The 17,376-nt window shown below is 46.2% G+C and overlaps 1 protein-coding gene across 4 annotated transcripts in view; it reads right to left on the reverse strand.

Annotated features, from left to right (window-relative positions):
* Positions 1–213: 213 nt before the first annotated feature.
* Positions 214–17,376, reverse strand: part of LOC115149555 (cingulin-like protein 1) — a 68,553-nt gene continuing 51,390 nt past the window's right edge. For all 4 annotated transcript variants that reach the window (XM_029692512.1, XM_029692510.1, XM_029692513.1 and 1 more), the window contains 9 exons: positions 11,298–11,450; positions 10,372–10,539; positions 9,564–9,737; positions 7,998–8,087; positions 7,594–7,677; positions 2,061–2,179; positions 1,875–1,983; positions 1,273–1,436; positions 214–603 (listed from right to left, as the gene is read on the reverse strand). In XM_029692512.1, the coding sequence (XP_029548372.1) occupies positions 492–603; positions 1,273–1,436; positions 1,875–1,983; positions 2,061–2,179; positions 7,594–7,677; positions 7,998–8,087; positions 9,564–9,737; positions 10,372–10,539; positions 11,298–11,450 (1,173 nt within the window). In that variant the 3' untranslated portion in view covers positions 214–491. The remainder of the gene's footprint in view (positions 604–1,272; positions 1,437–1,874; positions 1,984–2,060; positions 2,180–7,593; positions 7,678–7,997; positions 8,088–9,563; positions 9,738–10,371; positions 10,540–11,297; positions 11,451–17,376) is intronic.

The raw sequence follows: 17,376 nt of genomic DNA on the forward strand, positions 1-17,376 counted from the left end.
TCCAAACCTGTCTACCAATTAAAAGATAGTTTTCAGTTTTCCCCTCCCCACTCCTAGACAGTCCTAGCAAAAACGTGTTTAAAAATAAATAAAAAATCCTCTTTGCTAAGAAGCCATTTTTGTTTCTTTTTGTGACCATTTTGATTGAAAACAATCACAGTAAAGATAATTGTTACCCAGAAATGAGGTAATATTGAGATAATAACAGCCGCATTGGACCTTTAGTAAATAACCATAACCGCTTTATGGAAAACAAAAACTAAAGACACAATGCTTTACATTTCAATAGTACAGAGAAAGAAGCTAAAGAAGGTTTGAACACTTAACTTGTAGGCACTGTATTCTACGATAAATGACAGTATTGGTGCTGGTGTAGAACGTGTTGTTTCTTGTCAAGTCTATTCGTGATGGTATTTCGGGTGTCACTCTAACCTTTATCAATAAAGGTGTATTGGAAAAAGGCTAGTAGGAGAAGGTGCTGTTGTCTTTCTTCAGGCCTTGGAGGATGTTGGTACCGGCTCAGCCTGGTCCTCTTCATCTACACTGAGATCCAGACGCAGGTTCTCCAGAGTCTGTCTCATTTGCACGGTGGACTCCTTACGCCTGCAAAGCAAATGAGGGTGTGTTTGTGTCCTGCAGTTCAAACAGTATCACTCTCTCTCTCTCTCTGCTCTCCCTCTGCTCTCCCTCTGCTCTCACTCTGCTCTCACTCTGCTCTCCCTCTGATCTCCCTCTGCTCTCCCTCTGCTCTCCCTCTGCTCTCCCTCTGCTCGCTGCTCTCCCTCTGCTCTCCCGCTGCTCTCCCTCTGCTCTCCCTCTGCTCGCTGCTCTCCCTCTGATCTCCCTCTGCTCTCCCTCTGCTCGCTGCTCTCCCTCTGCTCGCTGCTCTCCCTCTGCTCTCCCTCTGCTCGCTGCTCTCCCTCTGATCTGTCTCTCTTTCTAGTATCCCTCCCTCTCTGATCTGTCTCTCTTTCTCTCCCTCCCTCCCTCCCTCTCTCTCTCCCTCCTCCCTCCCTCCCTCCCTCCCTCCCTCCCTCCCTCCCTCCCTCCCTCCCTTTCTGATCTGTCTCTCTTTCTAGTATCCCTCCCTCCCTACCTCTCTGATCTGTCTCTCTTTCTAGTATCCCTCCCTCCCTACCTCTCTGATCTGTCTCTCTTTCTAGTATCCCTCCCTCCCTACCTCTCTGATCTGTCACTCTTTCTAGTATCCCTCCCTCCCTCTCAGATCTCTGTCTCTCTCTTTCATTTAATCTTTATTTCTAAGCCAGGTACTTGAGTTGAAGGTGCTGGTCCAGCAGCTGTCTCTGTAGTCTGGTAGAGGCCTCTCTCTCCTCTGTCAGCTCTCTCTGGGTGTGTCGGTACTGAGCGTCTCTACGACTGGACTCCTCCTCTGCCTCGTTCAGCTGACGCTTCAGGGAACGCATCCTCTGGGTCATCTGACGGAGAGAGGTCATAGGTCAATGGGTCAACTTCAGAGGGCTACCGTATCAAAGTACACGTTACGCATCACAACACTCCCGAGGTATAACAGACGTTCACGCAGATAACATCCACTTATACAAAGTTATCTCATTAAACATGATTATTTAACAAGAGATCCTGGAAATGATATTATGCTCACAGTATAAGTAACTTTTGTTTATAGACAAAATGAATGTAAACAGTATCCTACCATCTGACATGGCTCTCCAGTGTTAGTAACTATACAGTATCCTAGCAGACACACACACACACACACACACACACACACACACCACAGTATCCTACCAGGTCCTTCTGCTTCGTACCACACACACACACACACACACACACACACATAGACACACACACACACACACACACACACAGACACACACACACACACAGTATCTTACCAGGTCCTTCTGCTCTGTAGCGATCTTATGTTCCTCCTCCAGCTGGTCTGACAGTTCGTTGTTCTTCCTCTCCAGTTTACTGATGGTGTTGCTCATCACCACCTTGTTCCTGCACAGGAGAACAACATCCATGAATAACCAGTCAACAAACACTGTGAGGTCCTGTAGATACAAAAGGAGACGTACCGCTCCTCCACTCTGAGAGCGTTCTCCAGCTCCCTGGCCCGGCTCTCTGTCTTAGTGATGGCATCCACCTGGACTCTGGAGTTCTGGAGTTCCTCCATCTCCACACGCAGGTCACGCAGCTACAGACAACACAGGAAGGAATGTTACAGACAACACAGGAAGGAATGTTACAGACAACACAGGAAGGAATGTTACAGACAACACAGGAAGGAATGTTACAGTACACCACAGGAAGGAATGTTACAGACAACACAGGAAGGAATGTTACAGACAACACAGGAAGGAATGTTACAGTACACCCCAGGAAGGAATGTTACAGACAACACAGGAAGGAATGTTACAGACAACACAGGAAGGAATGTTACAGTACACCACAGGAATGAGTGTTACAGACAACACAGGAAGGAATGTTACAGTACACCCCAGGAAGGAATGTTACAGACAACACAGGAAGGAATGTTACAGACAACACAGGAAGGAATGTTACAGACAACACAGGAAGGAATGTTACAAACAACACAGGAAGGAATGTTACAGTACACCACAGGAAGGAATGTTACAGACAACACAGGAAGGAATGTTACAGACAAGACAGGAAGGAATGTTACAGACAACACAGGAAGGAATGTTACAGTACACCACAGGAAGGAATGTTACAGACAACACAGGAAGGAATGTTACAGACAACACAGGAAGGAATGTTACAGTACACCCCAGGAAGGAATGTTACAGACAACACAGGAAGGAATGTTACAGTACACCACAGGAAGGAATGTTACAGTACACCACAGGAAGGAATGTTACAGACAACACAGGAAGGAATGTTACAGACAACACAGGAAGGAATGTTACAGTACACCCCAGGAAGGAATGTTACAGACAACACAGGAAGGAATGTTACAGACAACACAGGAAGGAATGTTACAGTACACCACAGGAAGGAGTGTTACAGACAACACAGGAAGGAATGTTACAGACAACACAGGAAGGAATGTTACAGTACACCACAGGAAGGAATGTTACAGTACACCACAGGAAGGAATGTTACAGGACACCACAGGAAGGAGTGTTACAGACAACACAGGAAGGAATGTTACAGACAACACAGGAATGAATGTTACAAACAACACAGGAAGGAATGTTACAGACAACACAGGAAGGAATGTTACAGACAACACAGGAAGGAATGTTACAGTACACCCCAGGAAGGAATGTTACAGACAACACAGGAAGGAATGTTACAGACAACACAGGAAGGAATGTTACAGTACACCACAGGAAGGAATGTTACAGACAACACAGGAAGGAATGTTACAGACAACACAGGAATGAATGTTACAAACAACACAGGAAGGAATGTTACAGACAACACAGGAAGGAATGTTACAGTACACCCCAGGAAGGAATGTTACAAACAACACAGGAAGGAATGTTACAGACAACACAGGAAGGAATGTTACAGACAACACAGGAAAGAATGTTACAGATACCACAGGAAGGAATGTTACAGACAACACTGGAAGGAATGTTACAGACAACACAGGAAGGAATGTTACAGACAACACAGGAAGAAATGTTACAGACAACACAGGAAAGAATGTTACAGACAACACAGGAAGGAATGTTACAGACAACACAGGAAGGAATGTTACAAACAACACAGGAAGGAATGTTACAGACAACACAGGAAGGAATGTTACAGACACCACAGGAAGGAATGTTACAGTACTCCACAGGAAGGAATGTTACAGACAACACAGGAAGGAATGTTAAAGTACACCACAGGAAGGAATGTTACAGACAACACAGGAAGGAATGTTACAGACAACACAGGAAGGAATGTTACAGACAACACAGGAAAGAATGTTACAGACAACACAGGAAGGAATGTTACAGACAACACAGGAAGGAATGTTACAAACAACACAGGAAGGAATGTTACAGACAACACAGGAAGGAATGTTACAGACACCACAGGAAGGAATGTTACAGACACCACAGGAAGGAATGTTACAGTACTCCACAGGAAGGAATGTTACAGACAACACAGGAAGGAATGTTACAGTACACCACAGGAAGGAATGTTACAGACAACACAGGAAGGAATGTTACAGACAACACAGGAACGAATGTTACAGTACACCACAGGAAGGAATGTTACAGACAACACAGGAAGGAATGTTACAGACAACACAGGAAAGAATGTTACAAACAACACAGGAAGGAATGTTACAAACAACACAGGAAGGAATGTTACAGACAACACAGGAAGGAATGTTACAGTACACCACAGGAAGGAATGTTACAGTACACCACAGGAAGGAATGTTACAGTACACCACAGGAAGGAGTGTTACAGACAACACAGGAAGGAATGTTACAGACAACACAGGAATGAATGTTACAAACAACACAGGAAGGAATGTTACAGACAACACAGGAAGGAATGTTACAGACAACACAGGAAGGAATGTTACAGACAACACAGGAAGGAATGTTACAGTACACCCCAGGAAGGAATGTTACAGACAACACAGGAAGGAATGTTACAGACAACACAGGAAGGAATGTTACAGTACACCCCAGGAAGGAATGTTACAAACAACACAGGAAGGAATGTTACAGTACACCACAGGAAGGAATGTTACAGTACACCACAGGAAGGAATGTTACAGACAACACAGGAAGGAATGTTACAGACAACACAGGAAGGAATGTTACAGTACACCACAGGAAGGAATGTTACAGACAACACAGGAAGGAATGTTACAGACAACACAGGAAGGAATGTTACAGACAACACAGGAAGGAATGTTACAGACAACACAGGAAAGAATGTTACAGACAACACAGGAAGGAATGTTACAGACAACACAGGAAGGAATGTTACAAACAACACAGGAAGGAATGTTACAGACAACACAGGAAGGAATGTTACAGACACCACAGGAAGGAATGTTACAGACACCACAGGAAGGAATGTTACAGTACTCCACAGGAAGGAATGTTACAGACAACACAGGAAGGAATGTTACAGTACACCCCAGGAAGGAATGTTACAGACAACACAGGAAGGAATGTTACAGACAACACAGGAAGGAATGTTACAGTACACCACAGGAAGGAGTGTTACAGACAACACAGGAAGGAATGTTACAGACAACACAGGAAGGAATGTTACAGTACACCACAGGAAGGAATGTTACAGTACACCACAGGAAGGAATGTTACAGGACACCACAGGAAGGAGTGTTACAGACAACACAGGAAGGAATGTTACAGACAACACAGGAATGAATGTTACAAACAACACAGGAAGGAATGTTACAGACAACACAGGAAGGAATGTTACAGACAACACAGGAAGGAATGTTACAGTACACCCCAGGAAGGAATGTTACAGACAACACAGGAAGGAATGTTACAGACAACACAGGAAGGAATGTTACAGTACACCACAGGAAGGAATGTTACAGACAACACAGGAAGGAATGTTACAGACAACACAGGAATGAATGTTACAAACAACACAGGAAGGAATGTTACAGACAACACAGGAAGGAATGTTACAGTACACCCCAGGAAGGAATGTTACAAACAACACAGGAAGGAATGTTACAGACAACACAGGAAGGAATGTTACAGACAACACAGGAAAGAATGTTACAGATACCACAGGAAGGAATGTTACAGACAACACTGGAAGGAATGTTACAGACAACACAGGAAGGAATGTTACAGACAACACAGGAAGAAATGTTACAGACAACACAGGAAAGAATGTTACAGACAACACAGGAAGGAATGTTACAGACAACACAGGAAGGAATGTTACAAACAACACAGGAAGGAATGTTACAGACAACACAGGAAGGAATGTTACAGACACCACAGGAAGGAATGTTACAGTACTCCACAGGAAGGAATGTTACAGACAACACAGGAAGGAATGTTAAAGTACACCACAGGAAGGAATGTTACAGACAACACAGGAAGGAATGTTACAGACAACACAGGAAGGAATGTTACAGACAACACAGGAAAGAATGTTACAGACAACACAGGAAGGAATGTTACAGACAACACAGGAAGGAATGTTACAAACAACACAGGAAGGAATGTTACAGACAACACAGGAAGGAATGTTACAGACACCACAGGAAGGAATGTTACAGACACCACAGGAAGGAATGTTACAGTACTCCACAGGAAGGAATGTTACAGACAACACAGGAAGGAATGTTACAGTACACCACAGGAAGGAATGTTACAGACAACACAGGAAGGAATGTTACAGACAACACAGGAACGAATGTTACAGTACACCACAGGAAGGAATGTTACAGACAACACAGGAAGGAATGTTACAGACAACACAGGAAAGAATGTTACAAACAACACAGGAAGGAATGTTACAAACAACACAGGAAGGAATGTTACAGACAACACAGGAAGGAATGTTACAGTACACCACAGGAAGGAATGTTACAGTACACCACAGGAAGGAATGTTACAGTACACCACAGGAAGGAGTGTTACAGACAACACAGGAAGGAATGTTACAGACAACACAGGAATGAATGTTACAAACAACACAGGAAGGAATGTTACAGACAACACAGGAAGGAATGTTACAGACAACACAGGAAGGAATGTTACAGACAACACAGGAAGGAATGTTACAGTACACCCCAGGAAGGAATGTTACAGACAACACAGGAAGGAATGTTACAGACAACACAGGAAGGAATGTTACAGTACACCCCAGGAAGGAATGTTACAAACAACACAGGAAGGAATGTTACAGTACACCACAGGAAGGAATGTTACAGTACACCACAGGAAGGAATGTTACAGACAACACAGGAAGGAATGTTACAGACAACACAGGAAGGAATGTTACAGTACACCACAGGAAGGAGTGTTACAGACAACACAGGAAGGAATGTTACAGACAACACAGGAAGGAATGTTACAGACAACACAGGAAGGAATGTTACAGACAACACAGGAAAGAATGTTACAGACAACACAGGAAGGAATGTTACAGACAACACAGGAAGGAATGTTACAAACAACACAGGAAGGAATGTTACAGACAACACAGGAAGGAATGTTACAGACACCACAGGAAGGAATGTTACAGACACCACAGGAAGGAATGTTACAGTACTCCACAGGAAGGAATGTTACAGACAACACAGGAAGGAATGTTACAGTACACCCCAGGAAGGAATGTTACAGACAACACAGGAAGGAATGTTACAGACAACACAGGAAGGAATGTTACAGACAACACAGGAAGGAATGTTACAGTACAACACAGGAAGGAATGTTACAGACAACACAGGTCGTTTAGTTCTGCCTTCCATTGCTGCCGGGGTTTCTAAAGCTTACAGCTAAACACGAATCACAACAAATTCAACCCTAGGCCCTACATCCAACACCGATGTATAGATGGATCACGTAGCTCCACCACAGGCTAGAACAGTTCCCGGTGAAAACACAGCAGTAGTTAGAGTACTGTACAGTACCTGTCTCATCAGGTTGATCTTATCACTGTCCAGCTGCTCGTTCGTATATTTCTCCTGGATCAACTTCAGCTGGAGCTGTTCTGTCTGTGAAGAACACAACAGTCTGTTTTAGATGGTACTACATATCCACTGGGGTACATCCTCAAAACAACCCCTGTCCCCATTCGCCGCTGTAGAATCACATCAACATCAGAATATAATTAGCTCTCATTGGCCAGGCATCAGTCACGGAATCCTGGATTCAGTTAAAGTCCCAGGAGATTCAATTTCATATTTAAGTGATTTATGAGAATGTTTTTCGACTGTATTATTTGAAGTGAACAGAGAACAGAAAAACATTAGTTCAGTGTGGCATAGTGGTCAGGGTCAGAGGTGAGAGGTCAGCTGTAGGCAGACAGACGTACCTGCTCGATGGCTCTCTTGTGCTTCCTGGCCCAACTCTGTTCACTGTCCTGTATCTCCTCTAGGTCGCTCTCAAGATCTAGCACTTTCTCCTGCGAAAGAAGAAACACATCAACCAATCCAATCCAATCCAATCGATCTCTATTTAACCCCTTTTTCTACATCAGCAGTTGTCTTAAAGTACTTTGACATTAGCCTGGCCTAGAATCCAACGTAGCCTGGATGAACCAGACTGAATACTAAAACATTGTGCCTCCCATTGATTCCAGGCTAGGGAGAAAAAAAAACACACTTATCAATCACATGTACTTAGAAAGCTTTTTCCAGCTGTTGTCACGATGCTTTGACAGTAACCCTGCATTGACCTCAAAGACAAAGCTGAAGCAGAACTCTGTCCACTTATCTGTATTCTAGAGCTACACGTAACTGACAAAATAAAGGAAACACTTGAGTAAACGAAGGACCCAAAGTATATGGAAAGCAGGTGGTTTCCTGAGTTAATTAAGCAATTAACATCCCATCATGCTTAGGGTCATGTATAGCAAGTCCCAATTGTCCATTATTTTGGCTACCATGGCCAGAAGAGATCTCAGTGACTTTAAAAGAGGTGTTGTGTGTGTGTGTGTGTGTGTGTGTGTGTGTGTGTGTGTGTGTGTGTGTGTGTGTGTGTGTGTGTGTGTGTGTGTGTGTGTGTGTGTGTGTGAGAACGTGTGTGTGTGTGAACGTGTGTGTGTGTGTGTGTGTGTGTGTGTGTGTGTGTGTGTGTGTGTGTGAACGTGTGTGTGTGTGAGTGTGTGTGTGTGTGTGTGTGTGTGAGTGTGTGTGTGTGTGTGTGTGTGTGTGTGTGTGTGTGTGTGTGTGTGTGTGTGAACGTGTGTGTGTGTGTGTGTGTGTGTGAACGTGTGTGTGTGTGTGTGTGTGTGTGTGTGTGTGTGTGTGTGTGTGTGTGTGTGTGTGTGTGAACGTGTGTGTGTGTGTGTGTGTGTGTATGCGTATCTCAGTCACCAGATCTCAACTTAATTGAGCGCTTTTGGGAGATTCTGGAGCGGCGCCTGATACAGCGTTTGCCACCACCGTCAACAAAACACCAAACGATGGAGTTTCTCATGGAAGAATGTTGTCACATCCCTCCAATAGAGTTCCAGACACCTGTAGAATCTATGCCGAGGTGCATTGAAAATGTTCTGGAGTCACATGGTGGCCCAATACCCTATTTAAGACACTATGTTGGGTTTCCATTATTTTGGCAGTTACCTGTTCATCTACAGTATATCTCCCAAGGTTCATACAGTCTACTCTCTCTATATCTACAGTATCATACAGTCTACTCTCTCTATATCTACAGTATCATACAGTCTACTCTCTCTATATCTACAGTATCATACAGTCTACTCTCTCTATATCTACAGTATATCTCCCAAGGTTCATACAGTCTACTCTCTCTATTTCTACAGTATATCTCCCAAGGTTCATACAGTCTACTCTCTCTATATCTACAGTGTATCTTGCTCGTCCAGGTCCTCTTCAGAGTGGGTTTAGGGTTTATGGTGCTCTCTGTCTGTACCTACCTGAGCCTGTCTGAGTTGCTTGTCCAGGTCCTCCTTGGTCTGTGCAGCAGTCTGTAGCGCCATCGTCAGGTCCTCTACGCTCCTCTCTGCCTGCTTCAACTGCAGCTGGACTTTCTCTCTCAGCTGGATCTCCTCCTCCAGGGAACGCTCCTTATCTATCAGCTTACCTGACACCTGTCAACACATACAGTTATCTATCAGCCTGCCTGACAACACATACAGTTATCTATCAGCCTGCCTGACAACACATACAGTTATCTATCAGCCTGCCTGACAACACACACAGTTATCTATCAGCCTGCCTGACAACACATACAGTTATCTATCAGCCTGCCTGACAACACATACAGTTATCTATCAGCCTGCCTGACAACACATACAGTTATCTATCAGCCTGCCTGACAACACATACAGTTATCTATCAGCCTGCCTGACAACACATACAGTTATCTATCAGCCTGCCTGACAACACATACAGTTATCTATCAGCCTGCCTGACAACACATACAGTTATCTATCAACCTGCCTGACAACACATACAGTTATCTATCAGTTTACCTGAGTCCTGACAGAGTATAACAGAGTGTAAGAAATATACAATACACAGAGTGTAATAAAGGATACTACACCCATACGCAAATCAGAAAAATCACATATGGACACACATTTTACAGTATGGGTCATAATCACGATGGCTGTAAACACGTTTCTGCTTAAGCAAAAATTACTTTCAAAAGTCAATCTTATTAAGCACAAATGATCTGCATTTGACTATAGTAAGACCTGTAAGACCTATGTCCTCATCTACCTGTCCCTGGAGGCTTCTGACAGACTGCTGGGCTCTCTGCAGCTCCAGACTCTTCTCCAGTATAGTCTCTTCCAGCTCCTTTACCCTCAGCTGGTCACCATCTCGTAGCTTCTGGTGCAGACTGAGCTCTGCTATAGCTTGGGTGGCTCTCTGTTGGGCCTCCCCTAGCTGTGGAGGGAGATAGAATAATGTCACGCAAATATACAAAGCAAATGATCTAGGGTTAAATCAACACTGAGGGTGTTACATTTAACACTGGTCCAGTGTCTATACAGGTCTGCCCATTTCAGTGTTAAATGACCACAATGCTTAGTGCCAAGCCTTATTGGTATATTTCCCAGCGTGCCTTGACTTTCGAGTGAATTGTAGAGTTACACCCCCCCCCCCCCCCCCCCGTGACTGTATTTGTTAGTGACAGAGACATGGTTGTTGCTTTCATCCATTTTCAGTCCTGTTGCCTTCGCCAAGTGACATCCTGTTATCAACACAATACAACACATATTTTTGAGGGTCCAGTTTTACCATAATACAGTGGCTTGAAACTCCTGGTTTACAGGCCACGTCAGGCCTGCAAGTCACATTATGCTGGCTTGCAAAGTGAGTTGTAATTCCTATTGGATTCCAGCCAGAGTTGGGGCATTCCAACATTTAAAAATGATATTCACCCGCAACCTGCATTTAGAATGACTGACAGGGTTGGGATGACTAAGCTAAGACGCTACCTCAAACATCTACACTGTAACAACCACTACAGTAATGGGAACAAGTCCAACTAACAGATTGGATTAGTTAAAAAAAAAAAAGTATGTTATTAAATATTTATATATTTAAGTATCAAAAAAACACAGATATTGAAACAAACAAATAAAATCGACCTGCAATAGAGCATGCTGGGAAACATAATGATGATAATAATGCAACTGTACCTCAGTCTCCAGTCTGAAGATAGTGTCACTGAGCTCCGATGTCCTCTTGCCCCGTGTCTCCTTGTCCCCTGCTAGCTCCTCCAACTGTCTCTCAGACAGCCACAGCTTATCGGACAGACCCTCGGCATGGAGCGTCTGCTTCTCCAGCGCCTCCTATAGGGGACATGGTGTAGGAGAGACACAGAGGCTGGGGCTGAAATGGAACGCTACTCGTTACACAAGTGCACTAATTTTGAGCAGGGTCATGGTAGGGAATAAGGTGCAATTTCTGGATGCACACAGGGGCTCACGCAAAGCAGACACATAGGCCCAGCTAACTAACTGACAGGTCTGTGGTGGAATAGACCCAGCTAACTAACTGACAGGTCTGTGGTGGAATAGACCCAGCTAACTGACTGACAGGTCTGTGGTAGAATAGGCCCAGCTAACTGACTGACAGGTCTGTGGTGGAATAGACCCAGCTAACTGACTGACAGGTCTGTGGTAGAATAGACCCAGCTAACTGACTGACAGGTCTGTGGTAGAATAGACCCAGCTAACTAACTGAGGTCTTGTGGTAGAATAGACCCAGCTAACTGACTGACAGGTCTGTGGTAGAATAGACCCAGCTAACTAACTGACAGGTCTGTGGTGGAATAGACCCAGCTAACTGACTGACAGGTCTGTGGTAGAATAGGCCCAGCTAACTGACTGACAGGTCTGTGGTGGAATAGACCCAGCTAACTGACTGACAGGTCTGTGGTAGAATAGACCCAGCTAACTGACTGACAGGTCTGTGGTAGAATAGACCCAGCTAACTAACTGAGGTCTGTGGTAGAATAGACCCAGCTAACTGACTGACAGGTCTGTGGTAGAATAGACCCAGCTAACTAACTGAGGTCTGTGGTGGAATAGACCCAGCTAACTGACTGACAGGTCTGTGGTGGAATAGACCCAGCTAACTAACTGACAGGTCTGTGGTGGAATAGACCCAGCTAACTGACTGACAGGTCTGTGGTAGAATAGACCCAGCTAACTGACTGACAGGTCTGTGGTAGAATAGGCCCAGCTAACTGACTGACAGGTCTGTGGTGGAATAGGCCCAGCTAACTGACTGAGGTCTGTGGTGGAATAGACCCAGCTAACTGACTGACAGGTCTGTGGTGGAATAGACCCAGCTAACTGTCTGACTGAGGTCTGTGGTAGAATAGACCCAGCTAACTGACTGACAGGTCTGTGGTGGAATAGACCCAGCTAACTGACTGACAGGTCTGTGATGGAATAGGCCCACCTAACTGACTGACAGGTCTGTGGTAGAATAGGCCCAGCTAACTGACTGACAGGTCTGTGGTGGAATAGACCCAGCTAACTGACTGACAGGTCTGTGGTAGAATAGACCCAGCTAACTGACTGACAGGTCTGTGGTAGAATAGGCCCAGCTAACTGACTGACAGGTCTGTGGTGGAATAGACCCAGCTAACTGACTGACAGGTCTGTGGTGGAATAGACCCAGCCAACTGACTGACAGGTCTGTGGTGGAATAGGCCCAGCTAACTGACTGACAGGTCTGTGGTAGAATAGGCCCAGCTAACTGACTGACAGGTCTGTGGTAGAATAGGCCCAGCTAACTGACTGAGGTCTGTGGTAGAATAGGCCCAGCTAACTGACTGACAGGTCTGTGGTAGAATAGACCCAGCTAACTGACTGACAGGTCTGTGGTAGAATAGACCCAGCTAACTAACTGAGGTCTGTGGTAGAATAGACCCAGCTAACTGACTGACAGGTCTGTGGTAGAATAGACCCAGCTAACTAACTGACAGGTCTGTGGTGGAATAGACCCAGCTAACTGACTGACAGGTCTGTGGTAGAATAGGCCCAGCTAACTGACTGACAGGTCTGTGGTGGAATAGACCCAGCTAACTGACTGACAGGTCTGTGGTAGAATAGACCCAGCTAACTGACTGACAGGTCTGTGGTAGAATAGACCCAGCTAACTAACTGAGGTCTGTGGTAGAATAGACCCAGCTAACTGACTGACAGGTCTGTGGTAGAATAGACCCAGCTAACTAACTGAGGTCTGTGGTGGAATAGACCCAGCTAACTGACTGACAGGTCTGTGGTGGAATAGACCCAGCTAACTAACTGACAGGTCTGTGGTGGAATAGACCCAGCTAACTGACTGACAGGTCTGTGGTAGAATAGACCCAGCTAACTGACTGACAGGTCTGTGGTAGAATAGGCCCAGCTAACTGACTGACAGGTCTGTGGTGGAATAGGCCCAGCTAACTGACTGAGGTCTGTGGTGGAATAGACCCAGCTAACTGACTGACAGGTCTGTGGTGGAATAGACCCAGCTAACTGTCTGACTGAGGTCTGTGGTAGAATAGACCCAGCTAACTGACTGACAGGTCTGTGGTGGAATAGACCCAGCTAACTGACTGACAGGTCTGTGATGGAATAGGCCCACCTAACTGACTGACAGGTCTGTGGTAGAATAGGCCCAGCTAACTGACTGACAGGTCTGTGGTGGAATAGACCCAGCTAACTGACTGACAGGTCTGTGGTAGAATAGACCCAGCTAACTGACTGACAGGTCTGTGGTAGAATAGGCCCAGCTAACTGACTGACAGGTCTGTGGTGGAATAGACCCAGCTAACTGACTGACAGGTCTGTGGTGGAATAGACCCAGCCAACTGACTGACAGGTCTGTGGTGGAATAGGCCCAGCTAACTGACTGACAGGTCTGTGGTAGAATAGGCCCAGCTAACTGACTGACAGGTCTGTGGTAGAATAGGCCCAGCTAACTGACTGAGGTCTGTGGTAGAATAGGCCCAGCTAACTGACTGAGGTCTGTGGTAGAATAGGCCCAGCTAACTGACTGACAGGTCTGTGGTGGAATAGGCCCAGCTAACTGACTGACAGGTCTGTGGTAGAATAGGCCCAGCTAACTGACTGACAGGTCTGTGGTGGAATAGGCCCAGCTAACTAACTGACAGGTCTGTGGTGGAATAGACCCAGCTAACTAACTGACAGGTCTGTGGTAGAATAGGCCCAGCTAACTGACTGAGGTCTGTGGTAGAATAGGCCCAGCTAACTGACTGACAGGTCTGTGGTGGAATAGGCTCAGCTAACTGACTGAGGTCTGTGGTAGAATAGGCCCAGCTAACTGACAGACAGGTCTGTGTTGGAATAGACCCAGCTAACTGACTGACAGGTCTGTGGTAGAATAGGCCTAGCTAACTGACTGACAGGTATGTGGTGGAATAGGCCCAGCTGACTGACTGACAGGTCTGTGGTGGAATAGACCCAGCTAACTGACTGACAGGTCTGTGGTGGAATAGGCCCAGCTAACTGACTGACAGGTCTGTGGTGGAATAGACCCAGCTAACTGACTGACAGGTCTGTGGTAGAATAGGCCCAGCTAACTGACCGACAGGTCTGTGGTGGAATAGGCCCAGCTAACTGACTGAGGTCTGTGGTGGAATAGACCCAGCTAACTGACTGACAGGTCTGTGATGGAATAGGCCCACCTAACTGACTGACAGGTCTGTGGTAGAATAGGCCCAGCTAACTGACTGACAGGTCTGTGGTGGAATAGACCCAGCTAACTGACTGACAGGTCTGTGGTAGAATAGGCCCAGCTAACTGACTGACAGGTCTGTGGTGGAATAGACCCAGCTAACTGACTGACAGGTCTATGGTGGAATAGACCCAGCTAACTGACTGACAGGTCTGTGGTGGAATAGGCCCAGCTAACTGACTGACAGGTCTGTGGTAGAATAGGCCCAGCTAACTGACTGACAGGTCTGTGGTAGAATAGACCCAGCTAACTAACTGAGGTCTGTGGTAGAATAGACCCAGCTAACTGACTGACAGGTCTGTGGTAGAATAGACCCAGCTAACTAACTGAGGTCTGTGGTGGAATAGACCCAGCTAACTGACTGACAGGTCTGTGGTGGAATAGACCCAGCTAACTAACTGACAGGTCTGTGGTGGAATAGACCCAGCTAACTGACTGACAGGTCTGTGGTAGAATAGACCCAGCTAACTGACTGACAGGTCTGTGGTAGAATAGGCCCAGCTAACTGACTGACAGGTCTGTGGTGGAATAGGCCCAGCTAACTGACTGAGGTCTGTGGTGGAATAGACCCAGCTAACTGACTGACAGGTCTGTGGTGGAATAGACCCATCTAACTGTCTGACTGAGGTCTGTGGTAGAATAGACCCAGCTAACTGACTGACAGGTCTGTGGTGGAATAGACCCAGCTAACTGACTGACAGGTCTGTGATGGAATAGGCCCACCTAACTGACTGACAGGTCTGTGGTAGAATAGGCCCAGCTAACTGACTGACAGGTCTGTGGTGGAATAGACCCAGCTAACTGACTGACAGGTCTGTGGTAGAATAGACCCAGCTAACTGACTGACAGGTCTGTGGTAGAATAGGCCCAGCTAACTGACTGACAGGTCTGTGGTGGAATAGACCCAGCTAACTGACTGACAGGTCTGTGGTGGAATAGACCCAGCCAACTGACTGACAGGTCTGTGGTGGAATAGGCCCAGCTAACTGACTGACAGGTCTGTGGTAGAATAGGCCCAGCTAACTGACTGACAGGTCTGTGGTAGAATAGGCCCAGCTAACTGACTGAGGTCTGTGGTAGAATAGGCCCAGCTAACTGACTGACAGGTCTGTGGTAGAATAGACCCAGCTAACTGACTGACAGGTCTGTGGTAGAATAGACCCAGCTAACTAACTGAGGTCTGTGGTAGAATAGACCCAGCTAACTGACTGACAGGTCTGTGGTAGAATAGACCCAGCTAACTAACTGACAGGTCTGTGGTGGAATAGACCCAGCTAACTGACTGACAGGTCTGTGGTAGAATAGGCCCAGCTAACTGACTGACAGGTCTGTGGTGGAATAGACCCAGCTAACTGACTGACAGGTCTGTGGTAGAATAGACCCAGCTAACTGACTGACAGGTCTGTGTTAGAATAGACCCAGCTAACTAACTGAGGTCTGTGGTAGAATAGACCCAGCTAACTGACTGACAGGTCTGTGGTAGAATAGACCCAGCTAACTAACTGAGGTCTGTGGTGGAATAGACCCAGCTAACTGACTGACAGGTCTGTGGTGGAATAGACCCAGCTAACTAACTGACAGGTCTGTGGTGGAATAGACCCAGCTAACTGACTGACAGGTCTGTGGTAGAATAGACCCAGCTAACTGACTGACAGGTCTGTGGTAGAATAGGCCCAGCTAACTGACTGACAGGTCTGTGGTGGAATAGGCCCAGCTAACTGACTGAGGTCTGTGGTGGAATAGACCCAGCTAACTGACTGACAGGTCTGTGGTGGAATAGACCCAGCTAACTGTCTGACTGAGGTCTGTGGTAGAATAGACCCAGCTAACTGACTGACAGGTCTGTGGTGGAATAGACCCAGCTAACTGACTGACAGGTCTGTGATGGAATAGGCCCACCTAACTGACTGACAGGTCTGTGGTAGAATAGGCCCAGCTAACTGACTGACAGGTCTGTGGTGGAATAGACCCAGCTAACTGACTGACAGGTCTGTGGTAGAATAGACCCAGCTAACTGACTGACAGGTCTGTGGTAGAATAGGCCCAGCTAACTGACTGACAGGTCTGTGGTGGAATAGACCCAGCTAACTGACTGACAGGTCTGTGGTGGAATAGACCCAGCCAACTGACTGACAGGTCTGTGGTGGAATAGGCCCAGCTAACTGACTGACAGGTCTGTGGTAGAATAGGCCCAGCTAACTGACTGACAGGTCTGTGGTAGAATAGGCCCAGCTAACTGACTGAGGTCTGTGGTAGAATAGGCCCAGCTAACTGACTGAGGTCTGTGGTAGAATAGGCCCAGCTAACTGACTGACAGGTCTGTGGTGGAATAGGCCCAGCTAACTGACTGACAGGTCTGTGGTAGAATAGGCCCAGCTAACTGACTGACAGGTCTGTGGTGGAATAGGCCCAGCTAACTAACTGACAGGTCTGTGGTGGAATAGACCCAGCTAACTAACTGACAGGTCTGTGGTAGAATAGGCCCAGCTAACTGACTGAGGTCTGTGGTAGAATAGGCCC

The sequence above is a fragment of the Salmo trutta genome, chromosome 15, assembly GCF_901001165.1.
Source record: "Salmo trutta chromosome 15, fSalTru1.1, whole genome shotgun sequence".
Lineage (NCBI taxonomy): Eukaryota > Metazoa > Chordata > Actinopteri > Salmoniformes > Salmonidae > Salmo > Salmo trutta.